This window comes from Chrysemys picta, chromosome 17 (assembly GCF_011386835.1).
Source record: "Chrysemys picta bellii isolate R12L10 chromosome 17, ASM1138683v2, whole genome shotgun sequence".
In the NCBI taxonomy this organism is placed as follows: domain Eukaryota; kingdom Metazoa; phylum Chordata; order Testudines; family Emydidae; genus Chrysemys; species Chrysemys picta.
Window position 1 is genome coordinate 8,665,098 of NC_088807.1, and position 24,661 is coordinate 8,689,758.

Below are 24,661 nucleotides of genomic sequence, written 5' to 3' on the forward strand. Positions count from 1 at the left end.
TCTTGGTACATGGGTGCGAGTGCAGGGTGTAAGATCCATGGGTCTCTCACTTGGATGGCTCCCCATAAGCGGTGACCTGTCCCGGGCTCTGGCTACTCCTAAGCGGAGACGCATCAGGTGGCTCTGTATTCTGCCCACCCCCCGTGCCAGCTGCACAGCTCCCATTGGCTGGGAACCATGGCCACTGGGAGCTGCAGGTGGAGGGAGTGCACCAACCTGCCTGCCGTGACTCCGCCTAGGATGAGCCGGGACGAGTTGCTGCTTCCGGGGAGCTACCTGAGGTGGCCCTGGATCCGGCACCCTGCACCCGATACCGCGCCCCAACTGCCTGCCCTGGGCCCCCTCCTGAACCCAAAATCCCTCCCAGAACCCGTGCCCCATCCCCCAGCCCCGCACTCCCTCCCGCACCCAACCCCCCTCCCTCTTAGTTAACCAGCATTTTTCATTTACCAGCACCCCCCATTCCCCCTACATGCTGGATAAAACAACTTGAACTGTAAGAATATAAAATGAGAACAGTACACAGTGTATTCTGTGTCGTAACTAAAATCAATATATTTGAAAATATAGAAAAACATCCAAAATATGTAATAAATTTAAATTGATATTCTATTGTTTAACAGTACAATTAAAACTGATTAATCATGATTAATTTTTTTAATCATTATTTTTTTTTTAATTAACTGATTAATTCACAGGGAGTGAACCCTTAACAGGCTGTTGCAGAGGCTGTTCAGACCTGTCAGCGGGAGGCGGTATGTCCTTCTTTCAGTGATTGCTCATGTGCATTCCAATAGGTGTGTGAGCGCCGCGTGCATGATCGTCGGAAGGTTTTTCCCTAGAGGTACCCATCGGGTCGGCTGTGGAGACCCCTGGAGTAGCGCCTTCATGGAGGTGTATATAGGTCCCTGCCGACCCGCAGCCTGCTCAGTTCCTTCTTACCACCAGTGACGGTCGTTGGAGCAGCTCAATCTCTTGCACTCGCAAATGCCTTTGTAGTGGTTTCCTTTTCTTAGTTGTAGATAGTTAATAGTTAGTTATTGTGACAAAGTTCCTCCTCTATCTTGGTGGGTCCTGCGCTTATTGGCAGATTTTCCTGCCTCAGAGATTCACCATGTGGGTTGGGGAACATCCCAGAAACCTTCCCCTCTGGAAGAACCCACAGTCCAGGTCAATTGGGAGGTGTGGGGGGAACCCGGGCCCGCCCTCTACTCCGGGTTCCAGCCCAGGGCCCTGTGGACTGCAGCTGTCTATAGTGCCTCCTGTAACAGCTGCATGACAGCTACAACTCCCTGGGCTACTTCCCCATGGCCTCCTCCAAACACCTTCCTTATTCTCACCACAGGACCTTTCTCCTGGTGTCTGATAACGCTTGTGCTCCTCAGTCCTCCAGTAGCACACTCTCAGCTCCTTGTGCCTCTTGCTCCCAGCTCCTCCCACTTGCACCACAAACTGAAGTGAGCTCCTTTTAAAACCCAGGTGCCCTGATTAGCCTGCCTTAATTGATTCTAGCAACTTCTTCTTAATTGGCTCCAGGTGTCCTAATTAGCCTGCCTGCCTTAACTGGTTCTAGCAGATTCCTGATTACTCTAGTGCAGCCCCTGCTCTGGTCACTCAGGGAACAGAAAACTACCCATCCAGTGACCAGTATATTTGCCCTCTACCAGACTCCTGTACCCCACTGGTCTGGGTCTGTCACATATCCCTCACCCCTGCTCAACGCCAAGGAGTTGGGCAGCTTGGGATGCCAGACAGTGCACACGTGACAAGCCATCGGCGTTGCCATGACGGCTCCCTGCTCTGTGTTGCACACGGAACTGGAAAGGTTGGAGGGATAAGAAGCATTTGGTCACCCCTGTGTTCTTCTCCTTGTTCCGCTGCATCCGTTGAAGAGGGGCATGGTCGGTCACGAGGACAAATCTGCGCCCAAGCAGGTAGTAGCGCAATGTTTCCATGGCCCATTTTACAGCGAGCCATTCTCTCTCCACCACTGCATATTTTTGTTCCCTTGGAAGGAGTTTCCGACTGAGGTATAGAATTGTGTGTTCCTCCTCCTCGACCATCTGTGATACAACGGCCCCCAACCCTATTTCCGATGCATCCGTCTGCAGGATAAACTCCTTGGTGAAATCAGGGGCTATCAGTACGGGGTTACTGCAGAGGGCAGTCCGTAGGTCTGTGAATGCTTCCTCTGCTGCGTCAGACCATCTCACCAGATCAGGTCCACGGGCTTTCACTAGGTCTGTCAGGGGGCTTGCCCTTGTGGCAAAGTGGGGGATAAATCGTCGGTAATACCCCACCACACCTAGGAACGCCCAGACTTGTTTCTTGCGACTTGGTCGGGGCCAATTTTGGATGGCCTCTAACTTGTTCACTTGGGGTTTTACCAGACCTTTTCCCACAATGTAGCCAAAATATTTGGCCTCCGTAAACCCTACAGCGCACTTGGCAGGGTTTGCTGTAAGGCCAGCTCGCCTGAAGGCATCGAGGACTGCCTCCACCTTCTCCAGGTGGGTTTCCCAGTCTGGGATATGAATGACCACATCGTCCAAGTAGGCAGCAACATAACTGTTATGCGGGCGTAATAGCTTGTCCATGAGGCGCTGGAAGGTAGCTGGGGCCCCATGTAGTTCAAAAGGGAGGACAGTATATTGAAAAAGACCCTCTGGTGTAGAGAACGCTGTCTTTTCCTTTGCGTCTTCTGCAAGGGGAATCTGCCAGTACCCCTTTGTCAAGTCTAGGGTAGTCAAGTACCGGGCATTACCCAGATGGTCCACTAGCTCATCTATGCGAGGTATGGGGTATGCGTCGAACTGGGATACTTCGTTTAGTCGCTGGAAGTCGTTGCAAAATCTTGTGGTGCCATCAGGTTTGGGCACCAGCACGATTGGGCTGGACCACTGACTGTGGGATTCTTCGATGATCCCCAATACTCCAGCATTTTTTTTACTTTTGCTTTTATTTCCTCCCTTTTTACTGCTGGCACCCGATAGGGCCTCATTGTTACTCTGGCCCCAGGGGTCATGACGATGTGGTGATATGTCTCGGTTGTTCGACCCGGTTTTGTCGAGAACACGTCTTGGTTCCGGAAGATCATCTCACTTCATTCTTCTGGTCTGGTGTTAAATCGGGAGACACTCTCACCTGTTTGGAAGGCTTGTTTTCCTGGGTTAGGTCTTTTTGGACCATTGTGCATGCCTCTTGTGCATGCCAGGGTTTCGGAAAGTTAACGTGATAAATCTGTTCTTGTTTTCTGCATCCTGGCTGCCGCACCTTGTAGGTTACTTCCCCCACGGGTTCAACCACCTCATAGGGCCCCTGCCATTGGGCCAGAAGCTTGCTTTCTGCCATGGGTACCAATACCATAACCCGATCCCCTGGTTGGAACTGTCGCACTTTTGCTGGCGATTGTAATGGGTTCGCTGGGCCTCCTGTGCCTTCTCCAAATGTTTCCGTACAATAGGGGTAACCCGGGCTATCCGGTCTCGCATCTGCATTACATGCTCTATTATATTGCTCCACTCATTGGGTTCCTCTTCCCAGATCTCTTTGGTGATATGTAGTATGCCACGGGGGTGACGTCCGTATAATAACTCGAAGGGGGAAAACCCAGTTGAGGCCTGTGGTACCTCCCGGATGGCAAACATAAGGTAGGGTAGTAGGGTGTCCCAATCCTTCCCGTCCCGACTTACCACCTTCCTTATCATAGCCTTGAGGGTCCGGTTAAACCTTTCTACCAACCCATCAGTCTGCGGATGGTAGACCGAAGTTCTCAGGGTATGTATAAGGAGCAGCATACAGAGGTCCTTCATTAGCTTCGACATAAATGGGGTTCCTTGGTCGGTTAATATCTCCTTCAGTAGCCCCATTCGGGCAAAGATCCCCACCAGCTCTTTGGCTATAGTTTTAGAGGCCCTGTTCCACAGGGGGACGGCTTCTGGGTAGCGAGTAGCATAGTCCAAAACAACAAGTATATATTGGTGGCCCCGAGCTGTCTTCTCCAGGGGTCCCACTAGGACCATGGCTATTTGTTCAAAGGGGACCTCTATGATGGGAAGGGGAACTAAAGGTACCCTCAAGTGGGGACGGGGACTGTGCAGCTGACACTCCGGGCAGGAGGCACAGTACCTCCGCACTTCTTCATGTACTCTAGGCCAGAAGAACCGTCGTAGGACCCATGCCAGGGTCTTCTCTACCCCTAAATGCCACCCAAAAAGATGACTATGAGCAAGACTTAATACAGCGTTCTGGTGTTTTTGAGGTACTAGGATCTGCTGTACCTTCTGCCCCTGTACTGGTGCAACCCGGTATAAGAGATCCTTCTTCATTATGAAGTAGGGTCCTGGTCCCTGGGTTTTCCCTTCCATGGGGACCCCATCTATTTCAGTTACCTGCTTCCTAATGTTGTCATACCTTGGGTCTTCTGCCTGGTCCCGTCCAAAATTTCCTCTCCCGGGGCTAATCTGCCCAAGATCTAGGGGCCCAGTCTCTGTTGCCTCTACTGGTTCAGAAGCATTAGGGTGGGGGTCAGACTCAGGTGCTTCTCCCTCCTGCGTGGCCTACTTTTCAGCTGCACGGGTCCGCCTACCTACAAGAGCGACCCTCTGGCTTTGGGTCAGTATTCGGGTTCCCAAGGGCTTAGCTGCCCTTCTTTCCCTTTTTGTCTTTCTACCCTGTCTGGGAGTGGAGAACAAATCTGGGGATATTTCAGAGAAGATTGGGGGTTGACAGTCTGCTGTGGATGCCTCATCAATTTTAGGGTCCCCATATTTCTCCAATCCCCCTACTGGGAGTAAGTTTCCAAACCCTGGGAAGTCCCTCCCTATGAGCACCGGGTATGGGAGTTTAGGGACTACATCTGCTGCTACCTCAGTAGTGTTCCTTTGGATCTCGATTTTTACTGGGATGGTGGGGAAGTAACTAACTGTCCCATGGACACATTATCCCCGTACGTTTAGCCTGCAGCAGCTGACTACGCTTCACGAGCTTCCCTGAGATAAGCGTGATAGCACTCCCTGAATCAACCAGTGCCGTGGTCCCTACCCCGTTTAGTTTCACTGGTCTGGTATACATATGTGGGGTTAGTGAGACCCCCACAAGGTGGATTAGGGAGCATGGATCTGCCCAGTTCCCCAGGTTACACTGCATAGGCTCCTCAGCATTGGGACACTGTGCAGCTATGTGTCCCTGCTCCCCGCAGCCATAACATCTGTATGGAGCCATAGGCGTTCCCCGGTCTCTTGGTTTGGGCACTCTAACATCACGATCCTCTTCTCCCTCAGTGCTCCGACTCTTTGTGGCCTCTGATGGGCCTTCAGCCTCTCTCTTTTTCCACCTGGGCCCTCCTGGTGGTCCAGTCACCCGAACTTTAGGGCTTGGTGCTGCTAGTTTAACCCAGGGTGCCTCTTCCTTAAGTGGTCGGGTCAGCTCCCTCGCTGTCCTTTGCCTCTCTACCAGGGCGACAACCTCATCATAGGTGGAGGGTTCATTCTGGCTTACCCAGGCATGAAGGTCTGGTGGTCATGTATCGGTCGATGACCAGAACCGCTAGTATCTCTTCTGGACTCCAGGACTCTGTTTGCAACCACTTTCGTGTGAGATAGATGAGGTCATACAATTGGGACCGCGGGGTTTTGTCTTCCTGGTACCTCCAACCGTAATACTGCTGGGCCTGCACTGCTGTCGTTACCCCAGATCTGGCCCGCCCTCTACTCCGGGTTCCAGCACAGGGCCCTGTGGACTGCAGCTGTCTATAGTGCCTCCTGTAACAGCTGCATGACAGCTACAACTCCCTGGGCTATTTCCCCATGGCCTCCTCCAAACACCTTGCTTAGTCTCACCACAGGACCTTCCTCCCAGTGTCTGATAACGCTTGTGTTCCTCAGTCCTCCAGCAGCACACCCTCTCACTCTCAGCTCCTTGCGCCTCTTGCTTCCAGCTCCTCACACTCACACCACAAACTGAAGTGAGCTCCTTTTTAAAACCCAGGTGCCCTGATTAGCCTGCCTTAATTGATTCTAGAAGCTTCTTCTTAATTGGCTCCAGGTGTCCTAATTAGCCTGCCTGCCTTAACTGGTTCTAGCAGGTTCCTGGTTACTCTAGTGCAGCCCCTTCTCTGGTCACTCAGGGAACAGAAAACTACTCATCCAGTGACCAGTATATTTGCCCTCTACCAGACTCCTGTACCCCACTGGTCTGGGTCTGTCACATTATATAGTAGTTTCTAGTAAGTTGAGCTTACTTTGGGGGGCTTTCCCCCAACCCCAGTTTCCCCAGGCACCTGAGGCTCTGGGAGGGATTTTGGTGCCTCGGTCACAGGAGTTTAAGGCGTACAAGAGGTGTGCGAAACCTATGCCCACAGGCGATTCACACGTTTCTTGTCTCAAGTGCCTCGGAGACGGTATCAGACAGACAAGTGCACAATTTGCAGGAGCTTCAGACCCAGGACTAAGAGAGAGCAGGACTATCATTGAAAGCTCCTCCTGATGGAGTCATGACATCCAGCCGGCACCGGAAATGGCGTCGGTGCAGGATATCCCGGCACCAAGAAAGGACTCCTCCAAGGAGCACCAGCACCTGTTCGTAAGGCCAGTGCTACCAGGCGGCACTGCTCATAGTCCCCGGAACTGCATAAGAAAGAGAAGGTGGACAGGGGTCGTTCCCCCATCAAGAAGCCACAAGAGGATTCCAGCAGGGTGAGTCATGCAGGAGGACACCCAGGGTCTGGACCTCAAGACCCGGCACTGTTGACTCTGGCCCCAACTGGAAGCCCATCGAATCCAGTGCTGGTGGACTCCCCAACTCGGGAGGACTTGGAGGAAGAGCTTGAACTCCCTTCCACGCCTGACACCTACGAGGCAGCGCAGGACCTTACTGCCATGATGGCGCAGTCCCCGGCTTCGCAGGTGTGAGCTCTGGCACCATAAGCTCAGGCACCGTAAATGGCACCGATGACGGCACCGGTTGCAGCATCTTTGGGAGCTCTGCATATGTGTCCGGCACCCTTTGTGGCACTGGTGGCGGCTCTGCCCCGGTTCTTCATTACGGCAAGCCCATGATGTCCCGGCACCGCTCACCATCACCCCGGTACCGCTCCCCGGCACTGTCGGGCTCCACCCTCCTGTGGTCAGGCACAGAGTACTCATCTGAGTCAGACGCTGAGTCTTCTGTCTCTCGAAGCAGCCAGTATCGCTCCCATTCCTGGCACCGGTCCCGGTACCGCAGAGCTGTGGACTCATAGGCACTGGTGGTCTCCTGGCCCCTCCAATGTCAGGGCCCAGTACAATGGCCTTTTTGCACTCCTTTGACCTATCACCAGACTCAGGGTCAGGGCTCCAGGGCCTCATTGGTGGAGTCTGCACCCCATTTCCTCCCTGTGGTGGGGTCACGTCTCACCGGTGCGGCATCTCCTGCTGGTTGTCCAGGGAATTAGCTCTTTTCCAGCTCCCGAGCGTCCTCTGCCAGCTAATGTCTCGCCTTCTGCTGGCCCCCGTGTCCCTCCCGGACCCCGTTGCCCTTTGCCCAGGGGTTCTGCCCACCGCAGTGGCCCCTCACTCTGGGTCTCCCCTTCCAGGGGAACCCCCAAACCCCTATCCCCACCTTGACTCAGTGGCTACTGCCAGTCATCATCTAGTCCCTGCTTACTGGGGCAGACTGCAGTCTGTAAACCACTCATCATCGGCAAGGCGGGTTACTCCTGCTGCCTTTGCCTTTATCTGGGCTATCCCTCTGCAGCCCCAGGACCTTTTTGTGGGCCTTTAGCTTGGCCTGTAGCCTGGGACTTTGCTGGAATGGAGCTCCCCAGCTCCCTCTGCCCTTCCCCAGTGTTGCTTCACCCAAGATAGAGTGTGTCTCTCTTCTGCTTCTGGCCCCAGCCCTCTTATAAGGGCCAGCTGGGCCCTGATTAAGCTGACCACAGCTGTGGCTGCTTTCCCAATCAGCCCAGCTTTCTCTGATGCAGCCCTCTCCAGGGCTGCTTTATCCCCTTCAGGCAGGAGTGGGGTGACCACCCTCCTACACCCCCAGAAACATTGGTGGCTCGCCACACCTCCAGGGCTCCTGAGGACCCTGCATGAGACAGGGACTCTGGACCATCATGCTCAGGTACAGCGCCCAAACCAGTGCCATCAGCTGTACTGCAGCCACGTCCAGTCACGGGGGGGGGGGGACAGAAGCACCCGACCCAGCCTCCAGAGAGCCAGTAGGGCAAGAAGACCGAGTCCCATGGGCCTCCTCCTCCTCCTCACTGGACGAGTCAGTGGTGGGCACCAACATCACCCTTTGGCGATGGACACCAGGGGACACCAGGACATTCTTAGGATGGTATCCCTAAACCTGAATCTCCAGGCAGAGGAGGTCACGGAGGAGTTGGTCCTGATGGTGGACATCCTCTAGGGTGGCCTTGCCCCTGATAGGAATGATCGAGAACACTCCTAGGGTGCTGTGGCAGACTCCAGACTCAATACCACCCACCACTATAGGGGTGGAGAGAAGCTATTTTTTGCCACAGAAAGGATACGAACACCTTTTCACCCATCCCCAACCAGGGACTCTGGTGGTCGATGTGGCAAATCATAAGGAGTGACAGGTGCAGCCAGGTCCCACCCCAAAGTCACGGAACATTAAGAAGCTGGATTTTTTGGCCAAAAGGTCTACTCAACCGGGGGGCTCCAGCTTTGAGTGGCCAACCAGCAAGCGGTACTCAGCCGCTTTCAATTCCTGGAGCTCGTTAGCAAAATTCCAGGAGTTGCTCCTGGCAGACTCATGCAAGGAGTTTAGCGCGCTCTTCGAGGAGGGCAAAGTGGTCTTGAGAACCTTCCTCCAGGCTGTGTTAGACGCAGCAGACTAGGCAGCTTGGACTATGGCCACTACCATTACATGACTACAGGTATCGGGGAAGCACGATCCAGGACTTCCTCTTTGACCGCGCAGGCCTGTTTGGCCAAAATACGGATTCTCGCCTGCACAGCCTTAAGGACTCGAAGGTGACTTTAAAGCCTTTGGGGATCCACACCCCTGCACCCCAAAGAAAGACATTTAAGCCTCAGCCCCTGTCTCACTTCTACTCTGAGGCGTCCGCCACAGTCCTCCTCAGGCCAAGGCCGGGGTTCGGCCAAACAGCCCCCAGGCCCAGAGTCAAACTTTTGAAGATGCGCCCGAGAACGGCGCATCAGTATCAAACTCGAATCCTTACCCTCCCTTTGTGAATCCATTCTCCTGCGTCTTCCATTCTTGGTGCAAGATCATGTCAGATCACTGGGTCCTGAGCATGGTACGGATGGGATATACTATCCAATTCTGTTCTCTCCTGCCCTCCCACCGCCTTTCCCTGTTCCTCTTCAGGGACTCTTCTCACAAACAACTCTGCTTGCAGGAGGTGCAATCGCTCCTCGCTCTATGGGCAATGGAGGGGGTTCCTCAGGAGTTCAGGGGCAAGGGATTCTACTCCCGCTATTTCCTCATCCCCAAGGCCAAGGGTGGGCTCTGGCCTATCCCGGATCTGCGAGGCCTCAACACATTCATGAGGAAAGTGAAGTTTCACATGGTCTCTCTGGTCTTCATCATTCCTTCCATGGATCCAGGGGACTGGTATGCCACCCTAGACTTGAAAGATGAGTACTTTCATATCTCCATTATACCGGCCCACAGACGTTTTCTTCGTTTTGTGGTCAGCGGCCAGCACTACCAGTTCAGGGTGCTCCCGGTTGGGCTCTTGGCGGCCCCCTGGGTATTCACAAAGTGTGTGGCGGTCATTACAGCCTTCCTCCGCAAACGTCAGGTGCAAGTATTCCCGTACTTGGACAACTGTCTCATCAAGGCCGAGTCGCAAGAAGAGGCTGCAGAGCATGTGTCTCTGGCTCGGGCCACCTTCCACAGGCTGGGCCTCATACTGAATGTGCCCAAATCCACCGTAGCCCCGACGCAGAGAATAGAATTCATAGGAGCTCTCGTGGACTCCACATGCCAGGACGTTCCTGCCCGAGCTGTGCTTCCAAGCACCTCACGGACAGTCTCAAAAATCTTCGCTGATTCCCCATAACCATGGCCAGAAATTGCATGAAACTGTTGCGGCATATGGCGGCCTGCACATACGTGGTCCAGCACACCAGGTTACGCCTTAGTCCCCTCCAGGCATGTTTGGCAAGGGTACACAGGCTGGGCAGGGACCCACTGGACTGGATAGTTACCCTCCCCACTTGCATTCTCGAGTCTCTCCACTGGTGGTTGCAACAGGAGTACCCTTTGCCCAACCCCCATCCTACACTATCGCTAGTCACGGACCCCTCAGCACTCGGTTGAGGAGTGCACCTGGGCAATATCAGAACCCAAAGCCTATGGTCCCATGCAGAACGATTGCTGCACATCAATGTAAGGGAGCTGAGGGCGGTTCGTCTGGCATGCCAAGCGTTCCAGGCTCACCTTCAGGGCACATGTGTGTCTGTGGTGCAGCGATGTTCTATATAAACAAACAGAACAGGAGTACTTGTGGCACCTTAGAGACTAACAAATTTATTAGAGCATAAGCTTTCATGGACTACAGCCCACTTCTTCGGATGCATATAGAATGGAACATATATTGAGGAGATATATATACACACATACAGAGAGCATAAACAGGTGGGAGTTGTCTTACCAACTCTGAGAGGCCAATTAAGTAAGAGAAAAAAAAACTTTTGAAGTGATAATCAAGCTAGCCCAGTACAGACAGTTTGATAAGAAGTGTGAGAATACTTACAAGGGGAGATAGATTCAATGTTTGTAATGGCTCAGCCATTCCCAGTCCTTATTCAATCCTGAGTTGATTGTGTCTAGTTTGCATATCAATTCCAGCTCAGCAGTCTCTCGTTGGAGTCTGTTTTTGAAGTTTTTCTGTTGTAATATAGCCACCCGCAGGTCTGTCATTGAATGACCAGACAGGTTAAAGTGTTCTCCCACTGGTTTTTGAGTATTATGATTCCTGATGTCAGATTTGTGTCCATTAATTCTTTACTTTTTGCGGATACAGACTAACACGGCTGCTACTCTGAAACCTGTCAATAAACAAACAGGGTAGTGCTTCTTCCTCTCCCCTGAGCTAGGAAGCCCTTGAGCTGTGGGACTTTTGCATGGCTCACTCGAGACACCTAGAGGCATCGCACCTTCCGGTAGCACAAAATGACCTAGCTGATTGCCTCAGCTGCTCGTTTCACAGTAAAGAATGATCCTTCAGGCCAGACATCACACACTCGATTTCACAGAGGTGGAGGCTTTTCCCACATAGACCTCAACCTGGTCCTGTCCACGCTCATGGGAACCCCTTTCGAGCCCATGGCGACCTGCCCTCTGTCCTACCTTTCCTGGAAGGTGGCCTTTCTGATGGCCATAACCTCGGCCAGAAGAGTATCCCAGCTCAGTGCGCTGACTTCCGAGCCCTCCTATACGGTCTTAAATAAAGACAGGGTGCAGCTACGACCTCACCCTGCGTTTCTGCCAAAGGTAGTCTCCCAGTTTCATATGAACCAGGACATAATTTACCTGTGTTCTTCCCTAAGCCACATACCAGTAACAGAGAACAAATGTTCCATTCATTGGATGTGAGGCGTGCCCTAGCGTTCTACATTGGCCGCACAAAGCCGTTTCGTAAGTCACCACATTTCTTTATTGAAATCGCAAGAACATAAGAACGGCTGTACTGGGTCAGACCAAAGGTCCATCTAGCCCAGTATCCTGTCTACCGACAGTGGCCAATGCCATGTGCCCCAGAGGGAGTGAACCTAACAGGCAATGATCAAGTGATCTCTCTCTTGCCATCCATCTCCACCCTCTGACAGACAGAGGCTAGGGACACCATTCCTTACCCATCCTGGCTAATAGCCATTAATGGACTTAACCACCATGAATTTATCCAGTTCTCTTTTAAGCGCTGTTGTAGTCCTAGCCTTTACAACCTCCTCAGATAAGGAGTTCCACAAGTTGACTGTGTGCTGCGTGAAGGAGAACTTCCTGTTATTTGTTTTAAACCTGCTGCCTTTTAATTTCATTTGGTGACCCCTAGTTCTTGTTTTATGGAAATAAGTAAATAACTTTTCCTTATCCACTTTCTCCTCATCACTCATGATTTTATATACCTCTATCATATCCCCCCTTAGTCTCCTCTTTTCCAAGCTGAAGAGTCCTAGGCTCTTTAATCTCTCCTCATATGGGACCCGTTCCAAACCCCTAATCATTTTAGTTGCCCTTCTCTGAAGCTTTTCTAGTGCCAGTATATCTTTTTTGAGATGAGGAGACCATATCTGTACTCAGTCCGAGGACTGACCCTTGGGGAACACCACTAGTTACCCCTCTCCATTCTGAGAATTTACCATTAATTCCTACCCTTTGTTCCCTGTCTTTTAACCAGTTCTCAATCCATGAAAGGACGTTCCCTTTTATCCCATGACAGCTTAACTTATGAAAGAGCCTTTGGTGAGGAATCTTGTCAAAGGCTTTCTGGAAATCTAAGTACACTATGTCCATTGGATCCCCCTTTTCACATGTTGGTTGACCCCTTCAAAGAACTCTAATAGATTACTAAGACACGATTTCCCTTTACAGAAAGCATGTTGACAATTGTTCAACAGTTTGTGTTTTTCTATGTGTCTGACAATTTTATTCTTAACTATTGTTTCGACTAATTTGCCCGGTACAGATGTTAGACTTACCAGTCTGTAATTGCCAAAAGGATGAAGGGGCTTCCGATCTCGTCCCTGTACATTTAATCATGGATCACGTCCTGTATAAGGACTTGCTACGACCTGGCTAAAATTCCAGCCCCTTCGCTTACGGTGCACTCCACGAGAGCGCAGGCGTTGTCCCCAGCATTCCTAGCGCAGGTCCATATACAGGTAATATGCAAGGCAGCAACGTGGTCCTCTATCCACACCTTCATGTCACACTACACCATTACCCAATAGGCAAGGGACGATGCAGCCTTTGGCAGGGAAGTCCTGCATTCCTCAACCAGGTGAACTCTGAACCCTCCCCCAAGGGAAACTACTTTGGAGTCACCTATTGGAATGCACATGATCAATCACTTGAAGAAGAAAAACGGTTACTTACCTCTTGTAACTATTGTTCTGTGAGATGTGTTGCTCATGTCCATTCCAAATCCCACCTGCCTCCCCTCTGTCAGAATATTCCGGCAAGAAGGAACTGAGAAGGTGGCGGGTCGGCAGTGAGCGATGTACACTGTCATGAAGGCACCACTCCAGGGATCTCCACAGCCCACCCGACAGGTACCGCTAGGGGAAAAAAAACTTCCAACGATCATGCATGAAGTGTGTGCACACCTATTGGAATGGTCATGAGCAACACATTTCAAAGAAAAACAGTTACGAGAGATAGGTAACCGTTTTCTCCACAGCATCACTAGTGATCGAACACACAGGAACCTCCCTGAATGTTTATTCCCTTGGGTGTTTGCAGACGCTGGCATCTCAGAAGTGGCTCAGCTCCAACTGGTGAACGGCCCGAGTCGCTGCGCTGGGAGGGTTGAAGTGCTTCACAACCAGCTCTGGGGAACCGTGTGTGATGACAGCTGGGACATACAGGATGCCGGAGTCGTGTGCAGGCAGCTGGGCTGTGGGACGGCGTTATCAGCCCCAGGTGGGGCTCGTTTTGGGCGAGGATCTGACCATATCTGGCTGGCTGACGTCAACTGCACAGGGGCAGAAGTTGCCCTCTCCGATTGCAGGGCTTGGCCTTGGGGAGAGAATAACTGTACCCACGGACAAGATGCCGGTGTTGTATGTTCAGGTAACCTTCATCTACCACCATGCACGTTGCAGGGAGCAGGGTAGGAAACTCATTAGCGGGCCTTGTCCCCTCACAGCCAGAGCTGACCGCAGCATGGTGTTTGGGGCCTGTGCTTCAGGGAGCAATATGACGGTTCCAGTAATAGGGTTACCATACATCCGGTTTTTCCCAGACATGTCCGGCTTTTCGGCAATCAAACCCCCGTCCGGGGGGAATTGCCAAAAGGCCGAACATGTCCGGGAAAATGTCGGCCAGGCACTACCCCTCCTGCGGCGGCTCTGCTCCTCCCCTGACTCTTCGGCTCTGTTTAAGAGCCGAGCTGCCCGAGCACTATGGGCTTCGGGCAGCCCCCATGCCTCCGGACCCCAGCTGCCAGCCAGGCACTTCACCTCCTGGGCTCCGGCGGCGCAGGGTCCGGAGGCATGGGGGCTGCCTGAAGCCGGTAGCGCTCGGGCAGCCCGGCTCTTAAACAGAGCCGAAGAGTCAGGGGAGGAGCAGAGCCTCCGGCAGCGGCTGCTCTGCTCCTCCCCTGACTCTTCGGCTCTGTTTAAGAGCCGAGCGCTACAGGCTTTGGGCAGCCCCCATGCCTCCGGACCCTGCGCCGCCGGAGCCCGGGAGGGGAAGTGCCCGGCCAGGGGCGCAGGGTCCGGAGGCATAGGGGCTGCCCGAAGCCCAAGCGCTACCAGCTTCACGGGTTGCCGGGCAGCCTCCAGGTCCTCTGCCCCCAGCTGGGCGCTTCCCCTCGCGGGCTCCAGCTGGCTGGGGAAGCGCCGGCCGGGGGCGCAGGGTCTGGGGGCTGCCCGGCAAACCGTGAAGCCGGTAGCGCTGGGGCAGCCCTTTTCGCGCAGCTGGGAGTGGGAGGGAGGAGGGGGCGGAGTTAGGGCGGAGTTGGGGCGGGGAAGGGGCGAAATTGGGGCAGGGCTGGGGTGGGGAAATGGGCGGGGCCAGGGCCCTGTACAGGGTCCTCTTTTTTTATTTGTTCAATATGGTAACCCTATCCAGTAAGGAGTGCTCTCCTCTCAGTCTGTGCTGACCCTAATTCCCTTGTGCAGTTCTATGGGCCTGTGCTGCAGGGAGTGGTGTGAGGGCTCAGTAGGGGACACTCACGCTCTCCTCTTGATGCCAGTGCCGGCCCCAGTGCCCTAGTGCGGTGCTTGGGGGCCTGTGCTGCAGGTAGAGAGGTGTCAGTAGGGAGCGCTCTCTGTTTGTCGTTGTTCTGGCCCTAATGCGCCAGTGCAGTGCCATGGCCCCTAGCATGTGGAAGCCTTGTCTGTGCCGGCTGGGGGGCAGCTCCCCAACTCCATCGGCCAGAGGCCACACAAGCCGTGCCCTCTAGGCCTTGGAGAGGGGGGTGACCTCTTTCCAGGTTGGCAATAGGCACACCTCACCCCTCAGCCCTCCGAGCGTCTCCCTGTACCACCCAGTCCCTGTCTCGCTGGGCATTCACAGCAATCACAGATTTGCTGCTCCCAAAGGAACAGGGTCCCAAGGTGACCAGCTTCACCTCCCATCTCTGCCCCAATCAGCACACAGCTCTAGATCCCTTCATAGTCACACCAACGACAAGTGATTTCACAGAGTATCGAGATTTGAGGGGTAGCAAGGAGAAGGGTTGGAAAGAAATGGTTCCATGGCCAATAAAATCATATCACACTGTCTACAGCCTAGAGTCCTTGAACGAGATACTTTTCTGTCTGGTAGAGCAACGCTCACCCCACAGTCCTTCCAGGGTTTTACTCCAGGCTTGGCTGTGATCTCCTGTTCCTGAGACAAACACTAATAGCTGCCTCCTGGGTGAAAGGGAGCTGTTATCCCCTCTCCTCTTTCTTTGTAGGAACAGGCCATTGTCTCTTCCCAGAGGAGGTCTCTCTTTGGAGACTTGTGCTGAGGGACCTTTGTCTTTGTAAATTCTCAGGCCCCCACTGGGCCCAGACAGTGAATATAGCCTGTCTCCATAGCTGTGCATTGTTCTATGTGCTGATTGGCTCAGCCGAAGGATTGTCATGGCGCAGGTGACAAGCTTCACTTCAACACTTCTGGAGCCTGATATTCTACATTTTATATCTCTCTTCAGCTATATCCCATACAAATATTTTGCTCCCATTAGGTCGACCAGTAGGCTGCTGGCTCTTGTTAGAGAATTCACATACCACCTTTGGTGAGCTATTGTGCATATATCTCACCCAGGGGATTCCTGTATAACTCTAGGCATCCCTGTGCCCTCTGCCAGTTGGCATCTATTTATCTCTGGGCCAGACTCCTCTGCGGCACAATGGGGACCCGGGTAACTGCAGGTTCCACTGGTTGGATTTGGTGTCAATGGAGCCTGCAGCCACTCACTCAAACTAAAAATCTAGGGACAATTTCTCAAGACTCTCGTTCCTAATGACTGTGTTCCGGCGGATTTGCATTTCACAGAATTAGTCCTGAACTTGTAACTTTCCCAAGAACTGGACACAGGAGATGCAATTCTTCCTCACTTCCTGTTCTACACAGCCTACCTATTTCACTGTCCTGTTTCTCATCTGCCCTGTCCTACCCCAGAGCGGCTCCATGTCAGTGGGGGGAGTCTTCTTCTTTTGTGTATGTCACAAGTCAATATCTATGTGACCCTTCTGCCAGTGGCATCAGAATTGAGCAGGGCCAGATTCAATAAGTAGGGGTTCCTTTCCAGCAATATAACACAGATCTAGCTTGAGCATCCACCCAGTAACCTGGGACAATTACACACCATCCCCTGGGTGCTTCTACGAGACAAAGCTTCCCCTCTTGCAAGCACAGAGTCTCAATGCAGAAAAGAAACTTTTTAATAAAAAGAAAAACAACGAGGAGTCCTTGTGGCACCTTAGAGACTAAGAAATTTATTTGGGCATAAGCTTTCGTGGGCTAAAACCCAGTTCATCAGATGCATTCAGTGAAAAATACAGTGGGCAGTATGTATATTACAGCACATGAAATGATGGGAGTTGCCTTACCAAATCGGGGGTTAGTGGTAACGAGACCAATTCAATCAGGGTGGACATCACCCATTCCCAGCAATGCCCCTCTGTCATGTCCATTATCCAAACTCTACAGTCTCTACACAAAAGAATAAATGGACACAAATCATACATCAAGAATTGTAACATTCAAATACCAGTAGGAGAGCACTTCAATCTCCCTGGACACTCAATAACAGACATAAAGGTGGCCATTCTTTAACAAAAAAATTTCAAAAACACTTCAATGAGAAACTGCAGAACTGGAATTAATTTGCAAACTGGACACCAACAAATTAGGCCTGAATAAAAACTGGGAGTGTCTGGGTCACTACAAAAAGTAATTTTCTCTCTGTTGATACTCACACCTTCTTCTCAACTGTTGGGAATTGGCCACTTCCCACTTGATTGAATTGGCCTTGTTAGCACTGACCGACCACTTGGTCAGGCAACTCCCATCTTTTCATGTGCTGTAATATATATACTGCCTTATGTATTTTTCACTGCATGCATGTGATGAAGTGGGTTTTAGCCCACGAAAGCTTATGCTCAAATAAATTTGTTACTCTCTAAGATGCCATAAGGACTCCTCATTGTTTTTGCTGAAACAGACTAACACGGTTCCCACTCTGAAATGTTTAGTGAAAGGAGGGAAGCCCCTTACATTAACTTGGGAAAATGCCACAAACTGGATTTTGTAAACATAAAACCATGAGCAAAACACCTACCCCAGAGTATGTTGGGCAGTGTCTTTTGCTTCAGTTTCTTGAGTCCAGCAACTAAAAGTTCGTGTATGGTGCCCCTCCCTGCTCCCTCCACTGCACCCCACTCACAGTGATTGTCCTTGGTTAGTGAAGACCCAGAGTTCAGAGGTGCACCTGTGTGAGATCAGCTCCCACCATGAGGGCAGGGAGGAGAGCGCCTGGTTCGCTCTGCTGTCTGAGTGCTTGTTCTGGTGGCAGCTGTCCTGTCAGCCACTCACCACTCTGCTGGCCCTCACCTTCTGCTGTCCCCAGCCTCTCTACTGTAACCTCTGCAGGTCACTCCCTTGAACCTCCACCCAGCTCTCAGTGACTGTCAGCTCTTAGTGGGAAAACCTCAGTGCTGAAGCAGGCTGGACAGAAACACTGTCTCACAGAAGGTGATTTCAGTTCTAGTGATCACTTAAACAAGTGGTGCCTGCTAGTGCCAAGGCGCATGCCGGAGCATCTATGTGCGCCTGCCTACTGACAAGGGAGTGCCCCGCCGCCGAGGAGTGTGGCCGCTGGACAAGCAGCCTCCGAAAAGCCACCGAGAAGCAGCAATGTCAATAAGCCACACCGCTGAAATGCCGCTGCTTCTCGGTGGCATTTCAGGGGGCGACGTCTCTTGATGCTGCTGCTTCTCGGTGGCATTTCGGCAGTGATGCCTCTTGATGATGATGCTTCTTGGCGGCACTTCGGCCTCGACGGTCCTTGTCGTTGCCGCTTCTCGGTAGCATTTCGGCGGCTGCTTGTCCGGCGCCTGTGCTCCTCGGTGGCATTTCGGCGGCTAGTCGTCTGGTGCCCGCCACACTGAAAGGTTAGGGACCAGTGACTTAAACCAAAAAGACTGCCAATGGAGCATTCATTAAGACGATCTTTGAAGAGTGGTGAGGGGCAGATTAAAGCATGCCTAGACCTCTTACACAGAGCCCACACCCCTAAGAAGGAACACCCATCTCCACCCCCTCTCACTATTGATAGGTCTCTGGTGTCTGAGCCCCCTGGTTAGTGAGTTCAGTTCAGTTGTGGGTGAACCCCTCAGTCAGGGCAGGTTAAGCACAGTTCTGCTGCCCTTTACTCAGACAATCAGGATAACAACATTTCACTACCCCTGCATTCAAGTACTACAGTGATTTGTAACCCAGAACCAGCCAACACAGCTCTGTCTGCTGGATACCTAGGCAGAGTGGGTGTGTTCTTGTGAATACAGTCTGGTCCTGAAGCCTTTCCCCCTCCCCAGCTCGTCACTAGGTGTCAGGGGAGAACTCATTCCCACCTTGCTCACCTCCAGCTTGTTCAGCCATCTGACTGTGCATCCTCAAGGTCCAGTCTTCTAACAGGGCTCTGCTCCACCACGTGTGACTGTCTGTATTGCTGCCCCACAGGCACACTGAGAAGACCAGCCTAAGCCACATTTCTCTATTGCAGCAATTCCTCTATTCAGTCCAGTCAGGGGTCCATTAAGCTTAATCCATGATCTGCGTCCCAGGTTGTAAATGGACAGATACAAGTTAGGGCTTCTGAAAATCCATCAGCACGACCGTCTCTCTATCCAGGAATTGCTGCCCCTGTGTGAGGACACAGCTGTCAGCTTAGCTATGTCATCATTCATCTGAGACTGGTACTGAACTAGCAGCACTAGAGAGGAGTGCAGTAATAGCTGCCACAAAATGATGTTGCCAAGTCAGTCGTGGCAAGTCAGCAGGAACCGCAGGGGCAGGTGTTTGCTTCAGGATGGGGCCGATCTGCTTGTAGGAAGTGTGCATTGCCTCTGCCCTGGTTGGAACCATTGTCAGCCTGGTGCGCAGCAGGTTCCTGCCAGGCGTCCCTGCGCTCCAGGCAGTTCTAAGGGGGATGGACTCTGGGTGACATTTTCAGGGAGCTATAGAGCCAACACATGTAAATTCGATGCTGATGTCAGGCTAAGGCAACAACTAATGACAGGGGTGACTGTATTCAGCTCCCAATCACCAAGATTCTAATGCCAGCGTCTGCCCTGCACCACTGCAGAGTATCCCACTGGAGCGAATACCAGCGCCAGGAGTCAGGCTGTAAATCTGCTTATCTGGAGGTTCCTGCCAGCAGTGCGGGGGGTGATCTTTTTAAGTGCACTAGTGGGAGCAGTACGTCAGACTGCAGTGGATCCTGCCTAATTACTTGACAGCCTAACTAGGAGAGAGCTGGCTGGGAGGGGAGTGGAGAAACTTCAACGTTGGCCACCTGATTAGCCTGGTCAGTGGCGGGGAGCCCCGGACAGGCAGTGGCTGTTTGAAGAGACTAGTCGGATCTGTTGGCGGGGGGGTGCTACGTTCGCCAGCGACAAGAGAGATCAGTTGCACAGGAAACTCACTGTGTGTTTATTCCCTTGGATGTTTGCAGACGCTGGCATCTCAGAAGTGGCTCAGCTCCGACTGGTAAACAGCCCGAGTCGCTGCGCTGGGAGGGTCGAGGTGCTTCACAACCATCGGTGGGGAACCGTGTGTGATGACGGCTGGGACCTACAGGATGCTGGAGTTGTGTGCAGGCAGCTGGGCTGTGGGACGGCGTTATCAGCCCCAGGAGGGGCTCGATTTGGGCGAGGGTCAGACCGTATCTGGCTGGATAACGTCAACTGCACAGGAACAGAAGTTGCCCTCTCCGATTGCAGGGTTCAGGCTTGGGGAGAGAATAACTGTACCGATGGAGAAGATGCCGGTGTTGTGTGCTCAGGTAACTTGCATCCATCATGTCACTCTGGGTGATGCATTGATCAGGCTGGGAAGCTTTCAGCACAGACCCAGCTCTCCTGTCTGAGTCTGCGCTGACCTCAGTGCCCCAGCATGGTGCTAAGGGCCTGTACTGCAGGTAGGGGGGTGTCAGTAGGGGACGCTCTTGTTTTGCAGTTGTGCAGGCTCTAATGCCCCAGTGCAGTGCCATGGGCCTCTAGCATGAGGAAGCCTTGTCTGTGCCCGCTGGGGCAGCTCCCCGACTCCCTTGGCCACAGGCCACACAATCCATTCCCTCTAGGCCTTGTGGAGAAGGGTGACTGATGTAGAGCTTGGCAATATGCATGCTTCACCCCTCGGCCCTCCGAGCGTCCTCCTGCAGCACCCAGTCCCTGTCTCGCTAGGCATTCACAGCAATCACAGATCTGCTGCTTCCAAAGGACCACGGTCCCAAGGTGACCAGCTCCACCTCCCATCTCTGCCCCAATCAACACACGGCTCCAGATTCCTTCACAGTCACAGCAAAGACCAGTGACTTCACAGAGTGTAGCTATTTGATGGGTGTCGCGGATTGTGGGGGAGTTAGGGCCCTGCACCCCTCTTCCCGAGATTCACTGCGACTCTCAACCAGCCAGTAAAGCAGAAGGTTTATTTAAGGACAGGAACACAGTCTCAAGCAGAGCGTGTAGGTACGACCAGACCCCCTCAATTAGGTCCCTCTGGGAGGTTCAGGGAGCTTAGACCCCAGCTTGGGGTTCCCTGTGTTGCACCACCCAGCCCCAACCGAAACTAAACTCCCAGCCCCTCCCGCTGCTCCTCTCCTTTGTTCAGTCTCCCGGGCAGAAGGTGTTAATTCTCCCCACCCCCGTTCCTGGCTCAGGTTACAGCTCAGGTAGCTTCCTTCAAGGGAAGTCCCACATCCCCACTGCAACCCCCCTGCAACATTCCCAGGTCAAATCTGCCCTGCTCCCTGCTCCGTCACATCTCTCCCCCCTTCGAGACTGAACTGAGCGGGGTCACTCTGACCAGTGACCTGGGGAAGTTCAGGGCTCCCTCTCCGGGACAATGCGTCCGCTATCAGGTTGTCACGTCCCTTCACATGGACCACGTCCATGTCATAATCCTGCAGGAGCAGGCTCCATCTCAGGAGCTTGGCGTTGGCTCCTTTCATCTGGTGCAGCCAGGTCAGGGGAGAGTGGTCGGTGTGCACGGTGAAGTGACGCCCAAAGAGATATGGCTCTAGTTTCTTGAGGGCCCACACCATGGCCAGGCATTCCTTCTCGATGGCCGCGTAGTTCTGCTCCCGGGGTAGCAACTTCTTGCTCAGGTACACGATGGGGTGTCTCTCCCCCTTTTCATCCTCCTGCATTAACACCGCCCCCAGTCCTGTGTCTGAGGCGTCGGTGAACACCATAAAGGGCTTGTCAAAGTCTGGGTTTGCCAGAACTGGGCCACTGACCAGAGCCTCCTTCAGCGCCCGGAGAGCCTCCTGGCACTCCTCGGTCCAGACCACTTTGTCTGGCTTCCCCTTCTTGCACAGCTCAGTGATGGGGGCGGCTATGGCGCTAAAGTGGGGCACGAACCTCCGATAGTACCCTGCCATCCCAATAAAGGCTTGGACCTGCTTTTTGGTTTGAGGAGCGGGCCAGTCTCTGATCACCTCCACTTTGGCTGGTTCCGGCTTTAGGCAGCCGCTTCCCACCCGGTGGCCTAGGTAGGATACCTCAGCCATCCCCACCTTGCACTTCTCCGGTTTTACGGTCAGCCCAGCCTTCTGGAGTCGGTCCAGCACTTGTCTAACCTGGGATATGTGGTCCTCCCAGGTCTGGCTAAAGACACAGATGTCATCGATATACGCCACGGCAAAACTCTCCATCCCCCTCAGTAGCTGATCCACCAGGCGCTGGAAGGTGGCCGGCGCTCCCTTGAGGCCGAAGGGCAGGGTCAGGAACTCATAGAGCCCCAGAGGGGTGACAAAGGCCGATTTCAGCCTGGCATCTGCATCCAGCGGCACTTGCCAATAGCCCTTTGTAAGATCCATGGTGGTAAGGTACCGAGCACCTCCCAGCTTGTCTAGGAGCTCGTCCGGCCTGGGCATGGGGTAGGCATCGGCTACAGTGATGGCATTGAGCTTCCGATAGTCCACACAGAACCGGATCGACCCGTCCTTTTTGGGGACCAGCACCACCGGCGAGGCCCAAGGGCTGGAAGACGGCTGGATCACCCCCAAAGCCAGCATGTCATTGACCTCTCTTTCCAGGTCCTGAGCAGTTTTCCCTGTGGCTCGGAAGGGGGAGCATTTTATAGGCGGGTGCGATCCTGTCTGCACCCGGTGGACAGTCAGATTAGTGCGTCCAGGCTGGTTGGAAAACAGCTGCTGGTACAGATGCAGCACCCCTCCGATCTCAGCTCGCTGGGCAGGGGTTAGCCGATCAGAGAGGGGAATTGCTTCCAGGGGGAAGCCAACTCTTGTCCCAGGGAATAGATCTACTAAAGGGTCATCTCCCTGCCCCTCCCACTGTCCACACACGGCCAACACCATATTCCCCCTGTCATAATATGGCTTCATCATATTCACATGGTACACCCGGTGGTGGTGTGCCCGGTTCGACAGCTCCACCACATAGTTTACCTCGTTTAGTTGCTTGACAACCTTGAAGGGCCCTTCCCAGGCGGCCTGGAGTTTGTTTTTCCTCACGGGTATGAGGACCATCACCTGATCCCCAGTGGCGAAGGCGCGGGCCCGTGCTGTGCGGTCATACCAGACCTTCTGTTTCCTCTGGGCCCTGGCCAGATTCTCCCTGGCCAGGCCCATGAGCTCGGCAAGTCGTTCCCGGAAGGTCAGGACATACTCCACCACCGACTCTCCGTCAGGAGTGGCCTTCCCCTCCCATTCGTCTCTCATCAGGTCCAGGGGCCCCCTTACCCGCCTTCCATATAGCAGTTCGAAAGGCGAAAACCCGGTAGACTCCTGGGGTACCTCCCTGTACGCAAACAGCAGGTGAGGTAAGTACTTGTCCCAGTCCTGCGGGTGCTGATTCATAAATGTTTTCAGCATCATTTTTAGCGTCCCATTGAACCTCTCCACCAGCCCGTTGGATTGGGGGTGATATGCTGAGGCCCAGTTGTGCCGGACCCCACATCTCTCCCACAAGCACCGGAGTAGGGCCGACATGAAGTTGGACCCTTGGTCCGTCAAGACTTCCTTGGGGAACCCCACTCGGCTGAAAATGGTCAGCAGCGCATCCGCCACAGTGTCTGCTTCAATGGACGATAAGGGCACTGCCTCGGGGTAGCGGGTGGCGAAATCGACCACCACCAGGATGTATTTCTTCCCAGACCGGGTCGTCTTGCTGAGAGGTCCCACTATGTCCATGGCCACCTTCTGGAAAGGCTCCTCTATGATGGGCAAAGGTCTCAATGCTGCCTTCCCCTTGTCCCGGGCCTTCCCCACCCTCTGGCAGGGGTCACAGGATCGGCAGTACTGCCGGACGTTGGTGAAGACCCCGGGCCAGTAAAAGTTCTGTAGCAGCCTCTGCCTGGTGCGCCGGATCCCCTGGTGCCCTGCGAGAGGGATGTCATGGGCCAGGTACAGTAGCTTGTGGCGAAACTTCTGGGGAACCACCAGCTGCCTCCTGATCCCCCACGACTCCACTTCCCCCGGGGGAGCCCACTCTCGGTACAGGAACCCCTTCTCCCACAGGAACCTCTCCTTGCATCCTCTCCTCATGGTCTGTACCACACTGAGGTCAGCCAGGCCCCTTAGCTTCCGCAGGGAGGGGTCCTTCTGCAACTCGGCCTGGAACTCGGAGGCTGGGGAAGGGATGGGGACCAGCTCCCTCTCGTCGGCTGGGTCGGAAGCCCCAGCCACCCCGCGGCCTGTCCTTGGGTGTTCCCTCCCCACCCGGGAAGGGTTCGGTGCCTCCGGTGGGACATCCTTCCCAAGGTCAGGACGTAGTGCCCCTCGCCGGCTCTGGCTACGGGTCACGACTAAGGCGGTCTGGGGGCTGCTTGGCCAGTCCTCTAAGTCCCCCCCCATCAACACCTCAGTGGGCAAATGGTGGTGCACTCCCACGTCCTTGGGGCCCTCCTTGGCCCCCCATTTCAGGTGTACCCTCGCTACGGGAACCTTGAATGGGGTCCCGCCCACCCCGGTCAGGGTCAGGAAGGTGTTGGGCACCACCCGATCTGGGGCCACCACCTCGGGCCGGGCCAGTGTCACCTCTGCGCCCGTGTCCCAGTATCCATAAACTTTCTTCCCATCCACCTCCAGGGGAACAAGGCACTCGCTCCGCAGGGACAGCCCCGCGCCAACCCGGTAAACGGAGAACTTTGAATCCGGAGCATCTGGCCCCCCAGAGAAGCTGGCCGGGGGCCCTTCTCTCTCTTGAGCAGTTGATAAGCTGCCAGCCCCTCTTGCGTGGGAAGCCTGCCCCTCGTCCGTCTGGGCCTCTACCAAGTT

General features: G+C 53.7%; 1 protein-coding gene across 1 annotated transcript in view; it reads left to right on the forward strand.

Annotated features, from left to right (window-relative positions):
- The window catches only part of LOC135976406 (deleted in malignant brain tumors 1 protein-like), a 69,657-nt gene extending 49,422 nt beyond the window's left edge, over positions 1–20,235 (forward strand). The window contains exon 6 of the mRNA XM_065571828.1: positions 19,874–20,235. Coding sequence (XP_065427900.1) covers positions 19,874–20,235 — 362 coding nt within the window. The remainder of the gene's footprint in view (positions 1–19,873) is intronic.
- The last annotated feature ends 4,426 nt before the right edge of the window (positions 20,236–24,661 follow it).